This window comes from Physcomitrium patens, chromosome 1 (genome assembly GCF_059467195.1).
Source record: "Physcomitrium patens ecotype Gransden chromosome 1, ASM5946719v1, whole genome shotgun sequence".
NCBI classification, from domain to species: Eukaryota; Viridiplantae; Streptophyta; class Bryopsida; order Funariales; family Funariaceae; genus Physcomitrium; species Physcomitrium patens.
In genome coordinates, this window is record NC_143410.1 from 782,490 (window position 1) to 803,278 (window position 20,789).

Here is a 20,789-nt window from a genome sequence, read left to right on the forward strand (position 1 = left end):
TCTGCTTTCCATCATACGATATTCTAGCATGGTGTATTCTATCTATGTTATTTTCTGTAACCCTAGATTGTAATAAGGAACAACGTGAAGAGGAGGAAGATGCTCCACCGAGGACGAGAGAGCAGGATAGAGTTCTCGATCTTTGGTGTGAGCAGAATTCGGAAGTCGATTTGCAGGAGTCCTTCTGTATGGCGGAAGGTTGGGATTGTGGTTGCGAACTGAAGTTGGTGATTAGGTTTTCTTCAAACATTGAGGGTGATGTCTTGCGAAAATGGTTACTTGAATTCAAGCATTGGAGAAAATGGTTACTTGAGTTTAAGGAGGGCGATGTAGCAGGTGAGAGAGGAAAAAGTGATGATCTGTTTTCTAATGAGTTGGATGTGCTATTTGATGCCTAAAACTAAAAGCTATGGAGAGAGAAGATGAGAAGGGAATAGTTTGGTGAGGATTATGCTTCTCCTATAGGGATGATATTCAATGTTGATCTGAATTTCTCAAATAGACCACATCCCAAGGGTTTAGTGAAGATGTCACATATTTGCTCAAGAGAGGGCACATAAATTAATTTGACCTCTCTCGTTTTTATTTTTTCTCTAGAAAAATGATGATGTGTGATTATATGTCTTGTTCTTGGGTTGATATTTGGATTTGATGCCATTTTGATTCTCTCTTCATTTTCACAATATATTGAAATTGGTTTTTGATTTTAAGTGCAAAATCACATGCAAGTTTGTTCAACCATGCTACTTCTGTGGATGTTGTGGACAAGCCTATATATTTTACTTTTAAGGATGAAAGGGCAATAGTGGTTTGTTTTTTTTGAGAGCTAGGTAATTAAAATAATTCTTAATTTTTTTAAAAAATCCATTGTTAATTAACCATCAATTAGATCTCATACTCAATTTGTATCCACATAGCACAATAGTATTGTTGGTGAATTTGTAAGGTAGAATATTTTCTAATCCAATGTTCCTAAAATATAACTTAAAATTCTTTTTTTTATTTGTCAAATGTAGTATTTGTGGTTTTATCATGAAATGACTAATAATGCCAATAGAATATGAAATATCGAGTCAAAAAATACCTAACTATATAAGTTTATCAACTATAGATTAATAATAAGTTAGATCAATAGTATCTTTATTCATATCAAGAGTGAACTTTGGTCTTTCAATTATGAGAGTTGAAACGGATTGACATCCTTTAAGGCCAAAGTGAAAAATTACCTGTAATGCATAATTTTGTTGTATCATAAAAAGTCCTTTCAATACTTTGATTATTACAACCTTGAAATAGAATATCATATCATTTTCTCCTAATTTCAACATCTCAAATTTTGATTCAAATTATAATTAAACTATGTGATCTATTTGATGCAATTTCCTATGAAGTAAAGATTATCTACATTAAAAACTAGAAATAGCATTTTTTCTTGATAGCAAGAATATAAAGATTATAGTCACTTTTTCTTTTTTTTGTAAATCCTTGAGTTTAAAAAAAAAAAAAAATCGATTTTGTCATACCATGCCTTTAGTTCTTATCTTAGTCAATAAGAAGCTTTGTGTAGTTTGTATACTAGGTATTCTTGCCCTTCAACTACAAAGCCTTGAGGTTGTATGATGTAGACTTCTTTTTGAGATCACCATAAAAGGTAGTAGTCTTAATGCCCATGTGATATAGTTGCCATTTATTTTGTGCAAATATTACAAGGAGCATTTGTATGGTGTCCCATTTGACTACTAGAGCAAAAGTTTCTTCGTAGTCAATGCCTTTTTACTATTCAAAACTACAAACAACTAATTGTGATTTTTAGTTTTGTAGAGTAAAATCAATTTTTATTTTTTCTTGAAATATTGACTTGGTTGATATAGTTTAATGTCCTAAAAGAATAGTAGTGATTGACCATGTTATATTATTATAAATAGATTTTATCTTATCAATCATTGAATTTTTCCATCCTTCATCTTGAGCTACTTCATTGTATGATTTGGGTTCAATAGAGAAGTCTAAAATTTGCAAAAATAATCTTATAGCCAAATAAGACATTTTTTGGTATAACAATTTTGATCCAATGATTCAAAAGATATGGAAGAATGGAGTTGTTTTGATTGAAGTGTTTCAATATCATTTTTTGCATATGAAGATATATCATTGATTGCTTCAAAAGTTGGCCATTCATCTACTACATTGAAATTAAGTAAGTAAGGTACGAAATTTGCTACCAATGGTGAATTTTCACAAAAAGATGTCGATTTGGATGATGATATTTTGAAGGAATATCTATGTTGTGAAGAACTTGAGTATTAGTCTAGGAAGATTCTTCAATATAGGAGTTTAGATTAAGCAAAAAAATCACTAGACTTAATATGGATTTTGAGCATCAAAATAGATTTTGATGTTATTGTACCAATAGACAATTGGTAGTAGTTCAAGGGCACTGAAGGCATTTGTTTGTGGTTTAAATTTCTGAGTGAAAAAATTATCAATATCAAATGAGATGTCACATACAATCTGAATTTTTTGAAAATCTAGTTGGTAGATTTCATAGCCTTTGAAGATGTCATATAAGCCTAAGTGAATTCCTCAAGTGGATTGAGCTTTTAGTTTATGTCTTTGAATTTGATCTCAATATACAAAAAAAATACAATAAAAAACCCTAATCATGCTAAGATAAAATTGCTTACTCATAAATATTTTGTAAGGAGTCTTTTAGTCATTGGGATTGGTGGGACAAGAATTCATGAGCTATACAATTGTGCAAGCTACTTCAGCCCAAAGAAAAATGGACATATGCCTACCAAAGAGCATAATACAAACTCAACTAAGAACATAGTGATTCTTTCTCTTAAAGATCCTATTTTATTAGGATGTTCGGGCAACACTCAATTGACACAAGATTTAGAGTATTTGAAGATATCAATCAAATTTGGCAAAGAAGAGCTTTCTACCACAATCAAATTGCACATAGATGATGCAACATGAGATTTGTTTTTTGATCATATTGTAAAAACGTTTGAACATGCTTATTTTTTGATTTTTTTTTATAAAATAAATCTAAAAAAATAACTATAATTCTATATGAATAATAAGAAATAGCAATTTTGTCCAATAAATTCTACAAAACAAGGTCCACAAACATCTATATGGATGACAGCAAGTAAAAAAGATGCATATATAAGTGGTTGTTTTGATATATTGGTTTTAGTCTATTTTGCATCATGACATGTGCGACAATTGTGACTTGAAATTGAAAACTTTGAAATGCTTGTAATTAAATCTTAGAGTGCTTGGCGGCTGCAATAATTCAAATAAATTTGTTATTTATGTCATAAAAAAGATTTATCTTCTTCAAAGAAACTAATAATTTTAGAGTGAGTATTGGTATATATTAGGTGTAAGAATGAGCTCTTGATTTTATTTGTGAAGTAATTAAGTTTGTATAGGCTATTGTTTTTATCTCATGATTCTTTTGCAACAATATGGTATAGTTTCTAGATTGATATAACATTGTATTTTTTGGATATATCAATGGAATGTTATATCAATCTAAAATGCAATTACATAGAAGTGACTATCGACAAACATGATAGTAGATCCATGGATGTAGTTGATTTCTTGAAAAGCAAACTAATCCTCCAAAAAATGCTTAAATGCTCTCAAATCTAAAATCCAGTTGGAGTCTGGTTTGGTAATGGAGAGAGCTTTGAATGCTTATAGAATTTCACTATCATTAGGTTCATGTGGATCAAACAAAATTTATTTGTCAAAAAGATCTTTGGTGACATTGATGCCTAATTGTGAAATAGATTGTGGATTATTGTTATGTTGAAAGGCATAAGATCCTAAATTATTTACGTATTGATTTGTAGAAGAAGGCAATAGGACAAGAGCCCAGCAATAACTTGAAGTATGTCCAATCTTGCCATAGCAATAGCAAGTAAGGATTAGCTCCTTGAAAAGGTGGGATTATAGATGTCGAGTCTACTATAAGCTATAAAAGTGAAACATGTTTTGATCAAATTTTTTATTATACAAGTTTCATATATGCATCACCAATGCTTCTTCCAAAGTGTCATGTGATTGGTGTAAGAAAACATTAGTTTCTTCTATGTAGAGCTTATTCTAAAATTCTTGCAAATTGAGAATTTCTTCTAGGACTCAATTTGAGACACTAATTTATCAAATTTACAAGGAATCAATTGAGAATTTGATGCACTAAAATTTAGTTAGATGGTAATTGTTTGATGGCTATGAGATCGCAAATTATGTCATTTATTTGCTACATAAATGTTGTAACATCTTGATAATTTTCTATTTGAATATTTTTCCAACAATTTAATATAATCATGATATTGGATATGGTGTTTGTATTAAATACGATACTAAGAGTTCGCCAAACATTGAGTGGATCTAATTTGACAATGATATTGTAGAAGAGATATGGAACTAAGGATAACTAAATCATGGCTTAAATTCTATATTTCTACCATCGAGTGATATTAGGATATGATTGATTTGGACTTGACACCATCTTGGTTTTGGATTCAATGGAGGATGTCTTGATAAGTGATAATTGTGGTTTGATAAGATCTCGGAGATCTTCTTTCTCAAAAATACTTTGGAAAGTGATAGCCCAATGTTTGCAATTTTTTGGACCTATAAGTATGGTCTCTCTTGAGCAGATGGTTTTGAAGTTGCTCATGTTGCTCAAGAGGACTAAGAAAGATTTAAAAAGGAAAGAAAATAAAAGAAAAGAAACACTACTATTAATGATAAGACGAGAGTTAAGTAACGATTGATTATCCAGGGGCTGCTAGACTGAAGAAAAATATGACCTAGTAGTTTGAGTAAGAAAAGAATGTAAGAGACTGTGAGATATCGAAAATGAAAAAATGAGAACAGGTGTTGAAAAGTGTTGAAGAGAAAAGAAAATGGATCCTTAACCAAGTGAGAAAAAAAAATATCGAAAAAATAAGTTTGGACAAGTACAGTGGTTAGTGTGACCAAGGGAAGTAAGTGAGCACAAAAGCAGAATCCAAAGGAAAGAGAGGAAAGATCTCCCGCTCTGATACCATGAGGCAATAATAAATGAAAGAAACAAAACAGGAAGGGGCTCACTTGCTTGCTACGAGACTGCTGTCACAGGCTTAAGTACACAGAGATCTGAGTATTTGGCTCAAATGTCGGATCTCAGGTCATCCATACAATATTCATTCGATGATGAACCAACAGAATGGGTGTTCCAACAGAAAACGTCCCCTAGGAGGTTAAGAATGCCAAATGTAACGGCCTTGGTCTTGATAGAGTGCGTTGTAAGAAGCGTATCATACCTTAGATTCTACCGCGAAAACATTCGGCACCGATCAGTGCTCAATCTTACGTCGTGTGCATCACTTTCAAAGTTAATTTTATACAAGAACTATGAAGAATTGACACCATACCTGCCACCTGGTGAAGCACCTTCTCCTTGCGAAGGAGAACTTCTATCAAAATGCATCGCCAGCAGATTAGGTTATATCAATCCACACAAGTCCAAGATTTAAGGCAAGCATCAAAGTCTCGAACAGATATACAGTATAACTCGTTGTATTTGATGTTCAGTTGCCTTTCTGCTTTAAGAGAGTTCAGAGGATGTTCCCTGGGTTTTGAATTTACGAGCTACTCTCCTTCTCATGGTTGTTTTTCCCATGCACCGTCTGAAAACCAATTAAATTTCTATCCCCCGATTCGGAGATCCTGAGACAAAGAGTTGTGCCGACAATTGCCACGCCTCCAAATCACATTTTGCAACCTGCAGGACAGGACTCATCATTTTTAGTGTTTAAAAACATTTAAGTCGAAATTAAAACTACTCAGATATCTTCCCAAATACAACATCCACCCAGCTGCTCTATTTTACCGCCATTTCTAGCAAAGTTTCAAACTCACTCCATCCACATACTACAAGTGCACGAGCATGTGTAAAATGGAGGGAGGATAGTTTCCGAAGTCCCAAAACTACGATGACCTAATTACATTCAAACAGAATATACAGACGTCGGAAGACGTCCATCAGAGTTCCCAGAATGTTTCATGTTTACAAGGAAACAACGTGCTATACCCCTCTTAAAAACTCAGCAATCTGAAGGTTGATCATCTCAACAGCTCCATTCTTCAAAAACCTTCAGGGACCTTTCACAAGTCACTCACTGCGAGATATGCACGAACGTCCAATTCCTAAAACCAACAGCAAATCCCTCCCTTCCACATCCAAACTCTTTACAAACATGAATCAGTTTCCAATTTCAGGCTACTCAACCCATCTGACGCGCTACGATCCGTTCAGAGCTCCACCTTGTATTGCTCCGTCCTTGCATACGCCATCACCTGGCTGTTTCAGAGCCGCATTGCTCACTGTAGTTTGCATCGTCTGAAAAACGGACTCCCAAATCCAGCGCCCGAGCGTCCTTCGATGAGACTGCTTCCTCTGGCTTCTATTCGTCTGCAAATTTTAGCACTGCACCATCCTTGACGAATTCCGAACACCCACATCGAGAATCGATTCCTTGTTGTGCTGCGTCATGTGAATTTGCCCTGTCGGTACTCGAAGCGGACGGAGCGAAGTGAGGGCGACACAACGAATTGGATGGGAATGACACGGCTGGTCGAGAACACGTTCCTTAAGCTCGAGAACGTGATATACGAGATAACGTTCCCTCGACGGTCCAACATCATGAGCTCAGCTTATTGCCACCGTGGCACTACCAACGTGGACATCAGTCTCTTGTAAGTTGACAGTTGGATTTTCGCGGGAACTAATGGTCGTTTGTGTACGAATGATTTAAATAAGAATACAAAATGGTCGTTTGTGTACGAAATTTCTTAGCTTGCTGCTGATTGTACTGAAAATTTTCTATGAAATAGGTCCTTTTGAATTTTTATTTGTACTGCCCTAAAAACAATCGTGTATGGTTCAACTTGATACTATATATGTTGTACCACATTGTGAAGCTACGGTAAGCGTAGACGAAAGCATACAGAATCTATCTCTCGTTTGCCTTATCCCTCCATCTCTAAAGCTTGCAGGATGAATTGGGTTTTGGAAGGCGTTCAGTGCGACTGTGGTGAAGCATGCGCCATAGCCATTTTGGGTGGAAGAGCTTGTGTAGCAGGGAAAGAGTGAGTGAAGAAGAGAGCAATTGAATTGCAGATAGTAGTTAGTGATGGCTTGTGTCAGCGTTGCTGTCGCGGGAGTGTCCGCTTTCCAGCAGCTCAGCCAAGCTTCTACTTCCTCCTCCTCCTCCTCAACCTTCTGTAAGTCTCAGGCGGATTTTTTAAACGAGAGTTCTGAAGTTGGGTTTTGGAGGTGAATCTGTAGGAAGCGGTAGCATTTGAATGTATACGAGATTGTGTCTTTGTGGACTGGCAGTTGCAGATTTAGTGGTTCTTCAGATTTTATGTGGTTGATCTGGCTCACTGGGTTGTTAAGGTTTTGGAGGGGTGGAGAAGTAGAACGATGAACTAATATTTTTTTTCTGGCTTATTTGCGTTTTACTTTGTGAATTTAATTAGATGTTGCGGTGATTTTCGTGGATGCGTAACCTATAGCCAGGTTACACTTGGTATAATAGAATTATTATGATGAGTTCATGAAAATATTTTTGAATTGAAATTTTAATTTATGCAGGGTGAGGTTTGAGAAGCTCTATTTATTTTTATTTTATGTTGGTTATTTGGTAGAAATGTTTCCGGATTCTTTGGAGGCTTAGTGGGAGTGATAATGTTTTGCTTCTCTTCAATTTGACCTTCTTAGGGCACCTCTGTGTATGTGAAGTAGTCACAGAAAAATCTGTAAATGATGTGCTGTTTTCTTAGAAATTGGATCTGTTGTTAAGGCTTAGAGTTCTTTAGTGAATAGAGAACAAGAAGCTGCTGATTTATGATTGTGTTACACTCTGCTTCTTAGCAGCCCTATTACTCTGCTCTTTTCTTGCAATGCAGTGAGCAATCGGTTGTATTTTTTTATGTATGTTCCTTTAGCAAGATTAGGACTTAGCGCCTATATGTCCTGTGCAGATTCTAGGATTGCAAATGTATTTTTGAAGAGAAGGAATGAACCTACCTGCTCTACTCAGCGTTCTCTAAGTGTTACTAGCTTGTGGGGTGGGAAAAAAGAGGAGAATTCAGATGAAGCTGCCAAGAAGGTGACTTCCTCATACGTGCAACTATCATCACTTGTTGTTACAATGCTGCGTCATCTACATTGACTAGGAAGCCTCCTTAAATCAGACCAGCTCTGCAAGTCTTGAGGTTGATCACCTTCACAGTAATCTAGAATTTGGTCCTTTGTTGCGCCATGCCATTGGCCTCTGTAAATCTTCGTGAAAAGTTATGAGACAAGGCGAAAGTCTTCACTGTAATCTCTAGCATTTTGGCTTCAGACTACTCTGCACTTAGGCGGCCGAAACTAATCCTCTGGAATCTTTATATGTGTCATCTAGTTTGTGTTATCACTAACATAACCTAGTAACATTCTCTTCTCTTTGTACTGCAGCAGGGACTAGGAAACATGTTGGGGAACATGCAGGGTCTTTACGATACAGTGAGGAAAGCCCAGCAAGTAGTCCAAGTTGAGGCTGTCCGCGTCCAGAAAGAGCTTGCTGCGTACGTTCGTTAACTCATTTTTGTTCTTGATCTTATGATATAGGGAGCCTTATAGTGATTGGTAAAGAGACACAACTAAATTCAAGAACTTTTTGTTGAATACAAAATTCTATAGATCATCTTACACAAAATTAATATATTATTTTGCTTATCATGTACTTGATGTACACACGGTCCAACGGGTTTGCTTCACGTTGCATTTCTGTTTAGTGTAATCAAATAACGTTCATCATGTGGCTGAATAGTGCAGACTTCTTGTGTTTGCAGTGCGGAGTTTGACGGTTACTCTGATGATGAGCTTGTGAAGGTGACTTTATCAGGCAACCAAGAACCTGTCCGGGTTGAGATTACAGAACTCGCCTTGGAAAAGGGCGCTGACGTAAGTAGCATCTCAAGTGCAGTAATTAGTACCCGTCTTCATGTACGATTTTGGAATGTGGTTGATGTTTCACTTGTTTTTTATTTGGTTTGTCAGAAAGGATGTGGAAGTTGAGCAATGCTCTTTGTACGTGCAGGCTCTGTCAAAGTTGGTGAACCAAGCATACAAGGATGCCCACACAAAAAGTGTTGCTGTAAGGAAGCTCTTATCTGTTAAATTAGGAATGTGATAAATATTAGAGGCTTATTCGTGGTATTACATACTGTGAGGTGTTGCATATTTACTTGATGCTGTATTTGCAAAGAGAGAATGTTAGTTGATAAGTATACAACTGGCTTTGACGATCTTCTCAACAATTCTTTCAGGCTATGAAGGAGCGCATGAAGAATTTGGCCGAAAGCCTGGGTATGCCACCTGGCCTAGGCAGTGGTTCTGGCATGTAGACCATAACCAGTGAACACGAGGTTTGTTGACGGCTTTTCTAGAGTTTACACTCTTTTTTGAGATGTTAGATAGCCAGCATGAGGATCGGGTCTTCCTTTCTTGCGATTTATTCCATTTTCTTGAAATTACCTATAGAGATCGTCATCAACTATTAAGACTTAGAGGATAGTTTTGTTTTTATTGATAAACTGCGAATTCGTAGGAGGATGTCTCACACTTTGGCAGAGCTTGTAGTGTTTACATCTAAATGTACTGTGAAGTTTTTTCACGCACTTTCATCTGTAACTATGGCAATTTGAAGAGAAGTTTAGAGAAATCTTTAGTGAATCAGTCGAAATTATTTCAGTGGAAATTGCTTATTCATTTAAGCTTGTGCACCTGCATGGTAGCTACGACCCAGCTTTCAACCGGTGGACATTAAGTTTACGCAGTTGAATGTGGATACTGGCTTCGCTAGTTTACACACTCAAGTATTAACCAGTGATACCATCCATTAATTTGATGCTTCTCACAGTACAAATATAATTGAGACTACATGAAATCGCACTAGATGCCGACATCGCCACCTACAACCGCTTAAGCATTCCTCCAAATAGAGAATTTTGGTGAACCAGTTCTACAAGCTCTCGTTACAACTGTCTTAAATTGTGCTACCCTTAGCGACATGATTATAGAAAGGAAGCGAACCCTTTCAAAAAGGAAGATGAAAGGAAAATCAAACGTCTTTAACCAGGGCCTTAAGTGTAGGCACACTGGAGACTCGTTTCAAATTTTGAGAGAATTTAAGTGAAGCAAAAAATAAATAACAAATTTCTATAAAGACTCACATGATCATACAGTAGTACTCAGAAGTACATGAAGAGACAGTTGCTTGACACAATCTTCGTCCTATATCTGCAATCCATCACGGAAGTGCTCCTCATCCATCAATGCGAATCACCTTTCAGGTGTCTCTCTATAAACATGTCCACCAAAGACCGTATCTGCAATCCAACAACCACCAAACTTACTCAGTCCTCGAAGCGCAACACTAACCACAACCCATTTATCCTCACGTGTATGTCTCTAACCTACGACAGTCCACAACACTTCCTCTACAGGCATTCACAATCCCGCCTTATTTCAAATTACGTACTGAACAAGATTAAGGTTTCCATTCTCTAACACACATCTCACATGCTACTGTAACTAGTTAACCGCTCGGCTCTCAAGGTAAGGTAACAGCTTTGCCATGCCCAACACATCTCAACCTGACTTCACATAGTCTACCTTCCAGTACAAAAGACGGAAGCATATAAGCATTCCTAGCCTCACCTTAACTTTCCGTTTCAAGTTCAAAAACTCAGAGACGTCCATGATGTTGTCTCTTGAAGTGTTCCGGTCCATCACCTACATAATCGGGACCAATCAGCTATTATGAAAGGTCAAAAAACTCATTCTAATAACCCCATCACATACAAGTCCCTCGACCCATTGCCAAACACCTTTTCCCTGCAAGCATTTTTACTAGGTGATACGTAACTACCAATTCAACCAACAGCCTGTTCCAATGTTACAAACCAGGACGCTCCCCACCTTGGCAGTCGACTTCTTCACAATAGACTTGAAGTCTTCCTTCTTTAGCTTTCTGGTCTTATACAGAGGAGTCAAAAGCTGAACCACGTAATCTGAGACCGCCTTCTTGATAGCATCTGCCCCCTTCCGTTTGTCTGTATGTGCGGCACTTAGCTGCACACATACCACGTCTGGTGACGCTGTACCTGTGCCCTCCACTCTTCCCGCCAGACTCTCCATTCCACTAACAGCTTCCTCTCTTACTGCGCACGACGAATCGGTTCTTACGCAATTGGAAGAAATCACAATATCCATCGAGGTCTTTCCGAGATCTGCACTTGCTCCTAAACCTTCGGGGGGGACTTCAGAGTGCCCATTCGTGTCGGTCGCTGCGACACTAATGACTGGCAAACACGAGACCAATCCCTCCCCGTGCTTACGGAGCGCACTCTGATCAAGGCCACCAATGGCATCATCGCTAATCATCAGACCATTCGACACGCAGCTAATTTCTTGAACCCCTGTCCGCTCGAAAGCTGCACAACAGAACGCGTCTAGGATTAATTTATGAACAAGCTTACTTCTACGTCCAAGCCAACGTCAGTTCACCACAGAAGCTACAACGATTCGTCGAGGAAAATGCTTCCATGAAATCGTCAAGAAAAATCCTGTTATGAAACACTGAGGTACATCACATGAACAGCACCCGAAAACTACAAAATACACACCTGTCGAGGTGAGACAGCTGAATTTAAAATGATGAACATGTGCCATCGACTAAAAGAAAAAGACGACTGCTGCAGAAGAAGCACGTAAGCAACTTACAGAAAGGCTGACTCTTTCACACAACCATGAGACGAATATTCCCTTGCTTCCACCTTAGCCTAGCTAATTCACTGCGTCGTCTATGACGAAAGCGACATGACCACTTCAATCCATACCTGGTAGATGGTTGAAGGCTGTCGATGCTGGAGAATTGTCTGCCATCCCAAGCCAGCATTTCGTCTTCCAATCAACATAATCCTCCTTCTCACGCTTTGCAAATTTTTGAAACGATAGAATCTTTGGCAATTGTGGAAGAGCATTTCGCTGAGCCTCCACTTGTGCATATGCCTATAGACATCACAACCCAACCCAAGCTGATTAGAGCGCGACTCAATACGCTAGCAAATGTAATAAGCCTTCTCATGGTCGCTACCTATACCGCAGAGCCTGGTATACTGCACCCATCTCAAACCACTCCAGCGCCAACACTATACCTTACTTTTTCTCAGTCTCAACATTAAAAAGAGCCTTAATCCACAAAAGTCGAAATGGATGAACCAAATACCTACAACCCACCTCTGCAGCTGCAGCTGCTGCAGCCCGCGCCTGCTCTGCGGTCTCCATGGCCTTGATCTCCAAGTCGGAGAACGGCCTGTCCGCATTTCTGGATTCTGTATCCCTCCATATTTCTGTGCTTGGATTACCTTGCACGTTGGGCTCATCGCTCCTCAGCTCCTCGCCGTTCGATACCTACATGATAAGTGGGTCTAAAGCATTTTACACAACACTAGTGTCCTATCAAGATGCTTAACTACTAGGAATAACATACACAATAACACGCATCACTCAGAACGGAGTCGACCTTTTCCACCACTAAATCCTTTTAGACCATTGCAAAAACGCCATATGTGCTCTCAGAACATATGATACGTTATTAACAACCATCGTTATTTACTGTGACTAAGTTCACAGATCTCCATATCATCATTTTCGTGGTGCACAATTTCGAAATGACAAGACTCAAAAAGGAGCTGATCCGACTCCAGATGCGTACCTTGCTTTGTCCACCTGACGGAGAATCGCCATTAGGTGAAGCAGGTTGGTTGGGAGGCCTACACTTTGAAACGCCAGAGGGTGAAGGTATCATCTTTCCGCTACCCGGCGCATACTTTTGGGCATCTTTTACTTTCGCAATCGGATGAACTGTAGAAACATTCGGTGAGCTTCCAACAGACTTCCTGATAGATTTAATCATCCCTTGTGCTTTCTCCCGTCTGAAAATTTCCATCCAGAGTTTCACAAGCTGGCCCGCCACCGCTCGAATATCACGACTTGTGTGCATCCACACCTTCTCCTTCACAGTTTTGCCCACACCTTCACCAAACACAAAGTCAAAAATTTATCTTGATGAGCATGTCACCCATCGTGCTCAAACAGATGCAGAGGTGGATGAACCAAATACCTACAACCTCCTAAGATAAATTAACGACACTGGATTCCACCGCATCTGACCAAATTGGTTGCGAAAAGACGACAAAAAGTCATGACAGTACCCGATTGACGAATAGAAAGTAGGTCAGTGGCCACCACAAGAAGCAGTCGAACGCAGTGCCGAAGTAGCTGAGTCCCATCCTTGCCCATCGAGTCCTGCACAGACACATAAATCCCACCACAACAATATCAGAACTGCAAAAAAAACATGTGGTCTCCACGATACTCATGCTCAACGATACAGGTGACCACATGACGTGAGATTCCACAGTGCTTTTTATCATATCTTCACGAAACGGAATACCCAAGAAGCATAATTAACCCATGTTGCTGCCTGTGTCTACACGAACAAATGTGACACACAGAGTTGCAATAAATCTCAATTCGCCACACCCCTCACCGCAACGGGTACACACATCAGGCAGGCATTGTACCTCAAAGACTACGGCGATCACTCCAAACCAAGTAAGCTTATCGAAGAGCGTATACGGCAGGCATATCTGATTGGCAACGTGCGAGGCAGTGGAGACGTACCATTATCCAGGTATTCAAAATCTCCAGTCCAGATTTCGTCCCAGCGAAAGCTTTCAGAGGAAATAGTGGCAATTGCAACATCTCCTTAATCAGGAAAAGTCGTCCTGCTGTGGTCTTTGCGTTACCGAACATATCCTTCAAAAGATCTGCGCGGCTCAGAGGGCCCATTTCGTACGTTGCTCCCGTCTCTGCCCTCAGTACATTCGAAAGCTCCGCCGCTGCCAACCGTTTCATCATATCCCTCACCTGCACATACGCAGCACGCACTCAAACATCCAACCATCTCAATACTCAGACATCCAAACACTTCACGGCAACTCCCATCCTCACATCCAGAGTATACAATATCAAATCCGCTCCACTAGCAGACAACCAACCTCGTTCCTCTCGCTGTCCGACTGACGCTGGGCAGCAGCCAGTGCTTCCGCTTCTGCCATGCTGTCCCCGCGATTTTCCATTATATCCATCATCCTTATCGCCTCCCTCAACCCACTCATCATCGCACCCCCGACTGTGTCTGGGTGCTCCTTGCACGTCGCTTCCCCTGCAAAGAACACGCAGTTGTCCACCGGGCGCGCTAGGATGTCGTAATCCTCGCCTGACGCCCCCAACGCTACATACGAGTAAGCTCCCCGACTGAAAGGGTCCTTTCCCCATCTCGTCACTGCTGTTGCCACCGGGTCCGGCACCGCCTCTTCTCCAAACAGCCTCCTCAGAATCTTCACTGCGTGCTCCACTAGCTCCCCGCTCTCCTCTTTCTCCCCCTCCTTTGCCGCCTTACCCACCACCAGTGCCACCAAGATCGGATGCCCACTGGTCCTCTTCAGGTTCCAGAACATGAAACACTTCCCACGAGCCGAGCTGCACTCCGCCGCTGCTCCAAAGTAATCCACACTCTCGTCCCAGAAAGCCGATGGGAATTCCAACAACACCTTGTTCAGCACCCCGAATCCCAACCGCTTTATCGATGCCGTCTTCCACTCTGGAAGACTAGGACTAAACTGTATAGTCTCAGCTTTCAAACACCCCAACGGTACCGTCACTAGCACCGTATCGCCCAAAAACTCCTCTTCTTCCGTCACCACCCTCACTTCCCGATTCACCTCGCCTCGCGACTTCACCTCGCTGCAGCTGTAGCTGATCTCCGTAACCACCCTTCCGAACTGGATGTCGAGACCTTCGCTCAATGCCTCCATCGCCTGACTGTATCCTCCTTTGATCATGCAGTGAGGCCCTCCAAATCCCCCGTACACGTCATCTTGGTTCCAGTAAGGCAATGACACCTCCTTCAGCTCCGCCGCGCACCCGTACTCCAGGTTCGCGAAATGCCAATCCATAATTCGCCGCTCCATCTGGCTAAGATCCCCCTTCTCCGCCCTCTCCTGCTCGCCGCCCGTCGTCCTTTCATTCACCACCTCCAACCTCGTACAAGCCTTCTCCTCGCCAGCAGACTCTGCGATTGCCAGGTTCTCCGATGGATCGCTAGTCGTCAGCGTCTCACCAACCACCTCACTTGCCGTCACTGTTACCACCCTCTCCGACTCTTCCATCGACACTTTTTCGAAAGAGGAACTTTTAATTCCCATTTTGCTCTCCTTTGACCGTTCCTCCGTCTTCGAGACATCAACACGTTCGTCACTACAGCGTCCGGATCGTTTTCTCTTCAGACATTGTTCCAGGCCTTCTTCCAGGCACAGCCGCATCGCAGCATCCCCATTCTGGGCAACCATCAACACCGTGTCGTCCAGCAAACTGTTGTACTCGGCTTCTAGAGCGGCGTCGACGTCCGCAGGAACCTTCGCTCCGCTCACAGAGTCGTATAGCGGGCAGTCTCCTCGCAACGTCGTCAGCTCCAAATCCAGCTGCTTGCACAAAAGTGCAGATGGATCAGCCCTTCGCTCAGTCGCAACATCAGCCTCCACACCTGCCAAACACCAACGTCTACCCAGCATAAGTTCTAACACACACGACAGCAGATGCAAATCAAAGACGACAGTCACTGTTCCATGTTCCGCCCACACAAACCAGCCTTGACGCCATCAAAGCACGTCAATGTCAACCAGTAGCACAACAATGCACCTGCGTAAAATGACTGTCCACACGCCTATTCACAGCGGCGCACTTCCGTAAAAGAAGTTTCTCTTTCTCACCCGTGATGATGCTCGCCCCCAAATCGACAGGCGCAGAAAATGTCGTCCTGTCCGTGTACACACGCCCACCCACTCGATCCCGAGCCTCCACGATCGTCACTTGGTACTTCATCCGTTGCAGATGTCGAGCCGCTGATAGTCCTGCGGGCCCCGCACCTACCACGATCACCCGTTTCGCGCCCTCCTGCTTCACTCTTGAGCTCCGCTGCCTCTCCACATGAGCCGCTGCCCTCAACGCCACCAGCCCTTCCATGGGTGCATGGCACTTGTGCAGTTCGTGCAACACCTGTGCGCTCTTAAATTCATCCAGTTCGTCTTTTGGTGCAGCTAAGTGGAACACTTTTGCTTTCACAGACTCCGACCCCGCGGCCTTAACCTTCCTCGCATTCGATCCATGCCGCCTTCGAACAAACACTTGGTCCAGAGTGGCCATGTCGTCGATCTCTTTGTCTACCACTCCGCTAGGGTCCTGGCATTTCTCCTCAGGCTCCGGTTTACAAATCACGCTTTGGGTAAAGGAAATCAGCGTCTTGCAATCGTCCTTGTTGTCTTGCTCCACCACCGACATGGATTCCACAACAGCCACATTTAAACCCACGTCGATGTCCATGAGTACCGACTCCCCATCCGCAGCAGCTTTCATCAGCGAATGGATCGGACTGCTTCCGTTTACCGTCATCCCCGTTGATCCATCTCCATCTTCGGAAGACTCTACACATCCGTTCGAAACATCGCCATGACTTTTCTCCTTCGAGGTCCCTGTGTCCGGGTTTCCTCGAATTTGACCTGTCGAATGTTCGAAATCGTAAACATCTCTGCCCACTGGAAAGGTTACAGAACACAATGCAATCGCCTCTACATCCTTGTGAACCTAACCGTGAGCCATATACTTCTACACACTATGAAAGGAGCAGTACAGCAACATAACGATCGCTTTGCTCGTTAGCTACCTTCCTCACCGCCTCTTAAGAGTGAAATAGTGGGAACACTAACCAAGAATCAGTGCCACTTCTTCAGCTACGTCCAATTCTGCTCCCTCGAATACTGACTCACCATTCTCACTTCCTCTTGAGTTGCTATTATGTCTGTTGACGTGAACATCTCCATACTTCTGCCGCTTGTTCGCCACACCGAAGTTAATGTAACCCTGACACGCGTGAGCACAACAAAGCACTCCATCATTTGTAGGCAAAAGTCACCAAACCGACTACCACCTGTTCGACGTCGGCATTACTATGAATGTGCCAACAAATCACAATCTCGTGCTTATTGGACAGTGGTCGAAATGAAATGAAGTCGTCTGTGGAACATGATGAAGATGTGCTTCCTCTTCGCACATCACATTAACAACGCCTAACCTAACTGTTAAGAATTAGAAACAATGAAAAAGCAACCAGAGGTAATTTACACAAGCTCAGCACAGGAAATCGCATAGGCTCTTGCACCACTGCCTCGCACTACAGCGATTTTTCCTACATTCAACTAAATCGCATCACGATCCGGCATTCACGCCACACTTACATGGTAGTCTAAAAACCTGTATATCCTACGAACCAAACTAGCTCGAGCTGGCTCCCCCATCGATGGTTCTTCCGATATGCCGCAGTCAGTCATCATCAATAAATGCTGCACGTCCTTCTCCCACATCCCCAACACTAAGTTCCTGTCAGAAACCGCCACTCCACAATTCTCAGAACAAGCCAGCCAAATCAACTTAAGGGAATCACTTACTCGATCCACCTCCCCAGATCAAAACTCCCGCTCATCCAAACCTCTACACCATGACCAAGCCTCCCCAACTCTTCAAAATTACAAAACAGAGCGCCACCGACAAAGCCTAGGATCCTCCACTTAACATAAGACTGAGACCAGACCTGCATTCCAGATACTCTTGAAGGCCCCCACGTCGTTTCAAAGCATCCTTGAAGCAGATCCTTTCTGCCCCACTCAGAGTCCGGGCTCGTAAACCCGCCGCTACCGCCGCAGCTTCCCCAGGAAATATCTGACCGTGAGAGGAAAACGGCAAACTACCCTTGCTGCGCCCTCTGCTCAGTCTGTCTTTTTCAGAGTGCCAATTCCAATCGGATGGGACCTCTGCCACTCCCACTATCACATCCCACTCCATATCGCCCTCGTACGCCATATCATCGTGCCTAACAAATCAGCACTTACAGGAGAGTTTGTGAGTGACGGAAACAAATTGCCTCCACTTCACATGCACCATTCCTGAAATACAGACCATGAGACTTAACCCTCAAAAGCGATTAAACAGCGAAGGAAGCCACGAGCACCCCTTACAAGCAGTCGAACCCTTTTGAGACTTCGCAGCGACGATGAGAACCTTCTGTTTTATCAGACACTGTGTGAGGTGCTGGCCACAAACACACAGATGGGAGAGGGCACAACTGAAATGATACAGCACGCACAAACAGAGTATCAACCGCAACTTCCTAATCCAGATTACAAAAGAAAAGAAAAGAAAATAATAAATAAATAAATAAATACCTGCGCTTCTTCGCCTGTCGAGGAGCCTTCCACAACTTCATGCTCCCTTTCCTATTTCTCTTCTGAAGCCCGCTATTCTGACGACTCCTCAATGTTACACCCTTCACAGCCCCATCATCGTGTCCAACTTTCTTAGCGGTGTCGTCAACCAACTCTGGTATGGACAAATTAGAAGAGGATTTCACTTTTCCTGTTCCTGGCGAACTCACTGAAGAGCAGAGAACACCAAGAGGAAGACAACTCGACTCCTCCGTCGCCCTTCTACCAACAACCATTCCGGAGCCATGCTTTCTCAACTTCTCCTTCTTCAACATTATGCACAATGGTTGGTCGTCATCTAAAGAGTCCTCTGGCGCTAAATCCAGATCCTGAGCATCTTCCCTTTTCACTCCGTTATCCAAGCCAAAGGTTTCTTGCAAGACATCTATCGAATCTGTAGCTGTTTCTGCTGATCTCTCATCCAAACCCACGTTGGTATGCATGCAGTCCTCGACAACCTTGTCATCGGCGCTAACCTCCTCAGCTAACAAGACCCTTCCTTTTCCTGAACCTTCGCCAAGTATTTTCGACGACTCAACCACGGAAGTGACTTCATCTTGCACCTCGGAAGACGAAGTAGCCGAATCGTTCTTGTACCCAATATCAGGAGTAGAGAGTTTTGCAAGAGGAACGTAATGTAAGTCCAATATGGAGGCGATAGGAATGAGAGGAGATGAAGAGATGCCGGGGACCATCTGTGCAGACACAATTGTATCTGACCTATCCCCAGACTCATGTTCCTCCATCGCTTCTTCGGAGCACAAAAACTATGCAACATTCCAATCCAAACCAGCCAACAGCACGCCCCGAGGTCATAGACTTGCATGCACGACGGGATCTTTTACTCAAACGCGCCCCCCGCATACTACTTCGGCTTCTTTTAGCCTCTGCTGACTCCTTCCAACACCCTCAATATCCACCAAATTCCACTCCTCCACATGCATCGCCAACTTTTGCCATGAAGCTAAAGCATCCATCCCCCGCTCCACTCAGTCAACCACTTCACATTTGCAACGAACACCCTGCCAACAGTTTTCGAAAACCTCGGATAAGAATCCAAACAATTGCACCAAAACGGTGCAATGGAAGACCTAACTCTTTCCATAGCCAATTAGGGTTTGAGGTTTATCAAAATGTGGGACGAGGACTACGGTGTTCACCATGGACTCGCGTTCAAAAGAAACCTTTCCGGCAACTTCACGATAAATTGCACCTTCCTGCAATATTGACAGACAAATTTTAGGGGAGATGCAAGCACGTAGTACGCACCACTGCACACAGCAGCGGTTGAACAATTAAGAACAAGACACTTTGGCCCAACGTCTTCCGAACGGAACATGGTCAGAATCATCAATCCGACGCCATTCCCCAAAACCGATTTCTATAAATTTTGTGCAATGGAGGTAGCGCAAAATTGAACGGAACGATATGTCGGACAAAATCTAATTGTCGCAAGCTCTCCCAACATCCACGTCTTCATTCATTCCAAATCGTTTAAGCGAACTAACCTCCACAAACTTGACCCGGCGAGGTACCAGCAGATTCCACGCTACCGAAAAGAAACGCTATTAAACGAGCCCATTGCAAATCGACTCTATCACTGAAAGTTCATTACGCACACCTGATAGCTAATATCACAACAAACCTCCCTGCAATTATCCCTGTCACCACTGCCAGCTGACAGAAGCGAAAATTCCTGAACGCAACAGGGGCTGCTACGGGTGAGTTTCTCACCAAAATGTGCACGCAATGGCGCGTTTTGAAGGTCGGAGGGAAGATGCGGAGATGATGCAAGTTTTGCGAGGCAAATCACGCAGGAGGAGGACAGATTTTGACGGGTTTTCTGACATCGGAGCTGCGTCCCAGGTCATGGTGGCAGAGCAGGGGGCTCCGTTGCTCCAGCTTTAGGTCCTGGACTTCGCACCAACGTGGATGGATGATTTTATAGCACCTTCCTTCATTCATTCACTCCCTCCCCTTGAATCTACTCCTTCCGTAGAATTATATCGTGCCATAGATATGTCCTGGTCGTAATGATCATGCCGCCTGAAATTGAGACATGCAAATACAGAACAACTGTCTGTGTGTTGGATAAATTGATGCTTTGTTTTTGTGATCAACACTTAGTTTATTCAAGCCCCACATATCTTTGTCGACCGTTTGGTGATTTCAGAGGAAAAGAAAACGAGGTTAAAAAAGTGTGTGTGTCGTAATGACCTTTCTTAGTACATTGTTTCATGTCTTGATGATCTTTGAGGGGAGAAGTTTATATTGTATTTAAAATT

The 20,789-nt window shown here is 42.4% G+C and overlaps 2 protein-coding genes and 1 long non-coding RNA gene across 11 annotated transcripts; 1 reads left to right on the top strand and 2 right to left on the bottom strand.

The window, feature by feature from the left end:
* Positions 1-5,570: 5,570 nt before the first annotated feature.
* Positions 5,571-6,770, bottom strand: LOC112281104 (uncharacterized). The gene is made up of 2 exons (XR_002969522.3): positions 6,334-6,770; positions 5,571-5,791 (listed from the first exon to the last, which is right to left on the bottom strand). It is a non-coding gene; the product is annotated as an uncharacterized LOC112281104 (long non-coding RNA).
* Positions 6,771-7,080: 310 nt separating this feature from the next.
* Positions 7,081-9,782, top strand: LOC112294784 (nucleoid-associated protein At4g30620, chloroplastic). 2 transcript variants are annotated; one of them, XM_024545657.3, is made up of 6 exons: positions 7,081-7,293; positions 8,056-8,183; positions 8,534-8,643; positions 8,911-9,022; positions 9,159-9,215; positions 9,388-9,782. In XM_024545657.3, exons 1-6 carry the CDS (start codon positions 7,203-7,205, stop codon positions 9,463-9,465), a joined length of 576 nt encoding a protein of 191 aa, XP_024401425.1. In that variant the 5' UTR covers positions 7,081-7,202; the 3' UTR covers positions 9,466-9,782. The 2 variants fall into 2 exon arrangements, with proteins under 2 accessions (XP_024401425.1, XP_024401512.1); XM_024545744.3 differs by having other exon boundaries at positions 8,537-8,643.
* Positions 9,783-9,937: 155 nt separating this feature from the next.
* On the bottom strand, positions 9,938-20,394 carry LOC112294318 (lysine-specific histone demethylase 1 homolog 3). Of its 8 annotated transcripts, none has more exons than XM_073535720.2 (16): positions 20,239-20,393; positions 19,665-19,721; positions 18,466-19,526; positions 17,835-18,113; positions 17,482-17,623; positions 16,954-17,107; positions 15,961-16,746; positions 14,188-15,734; positions 13,811-14,056; positions 13,339-13,432; positions 12,840-13,159; positions 12,362-12,535; positions 11,962-12,133; positions 11,042-11,556; positions 10,781-10,855; positions 9,938-10,449 (listed from the first exon to the last, which is right to left on the bottom strand). In XM_073535720.2, exons 3-16 carry the CDS (start codon positions 19,248-19,250, stop codon positions 10,393-10,395), a joined length of 5,346 nt encoding a protein of 1,781 aa, XP_073391821.1. In that variant the 5' UTR covers positions 19,251-19,526; positions 19,665-19,721; positions 20,239-20,393; the 3' UTR covers positions 9,938-10,392. The 8 variants fall into 8 exon arrangements, 7 of the variants coding, with proteins under 7 accessions (XP_073391821.1, XP_073391839.1, XP_024400919.1 ...); XM_073535738.2 differs by lacking the exon at positions 20,239-20,393 and adding an exon at positions 20,013-20,228; XR_012218043.2 differs by having other exon boundaries at positions 12,351-12,535; positions 18,466-19,721; positions 20,239-20,394.
* Between the last annotated feature and the right edge of the window lie 395 nt (positions 20,395-20,789).

Coding starts and splice junctions, on each gene's coding strand:
- LOC112294784 (XM_024545657.3), top strand. CDS start 7,203: ATGGCTTGTGTCAGCGTTGCTGTCGCGGGAGTGTCCGCTTTCCAGCAG. Junction 7,294..8,055: donor CTCCTCCTCCTCAACCTTCT/GTAAGTCTCAGG, acceptor TGTCCTGTGCAG/ATTCTAGGATTGCAAATGTA. Junction 8,184..8,533: donor CAGATGAAGCTGCCAAGAAG/GTGACTTCCTCA, acceptor TTTGTACTGCAG/CAGGGACTAGGAAACATGTT.
- LOC112294318 (XM_073535720.2), bottom strand. CDS start 19,250: ATGGAGGAACATGAGTCTGGGGATAGGTCAGATACAATTGTGTCTGCA. Junction 13,433..13,810: donor TTTTGAATACCTGGATAATG/GTACGTCTCCAC, acceptor GTGTCTGTGCAG/GACTCGATGGGCAAGGATGG. Junction 12,536..12,839: donor CGTCAGGTGGACAAAGCAAG/GTACGCATCTGG, acceptor CTTATCATGTAG/GTATCGAACGGCGAGGAGCT.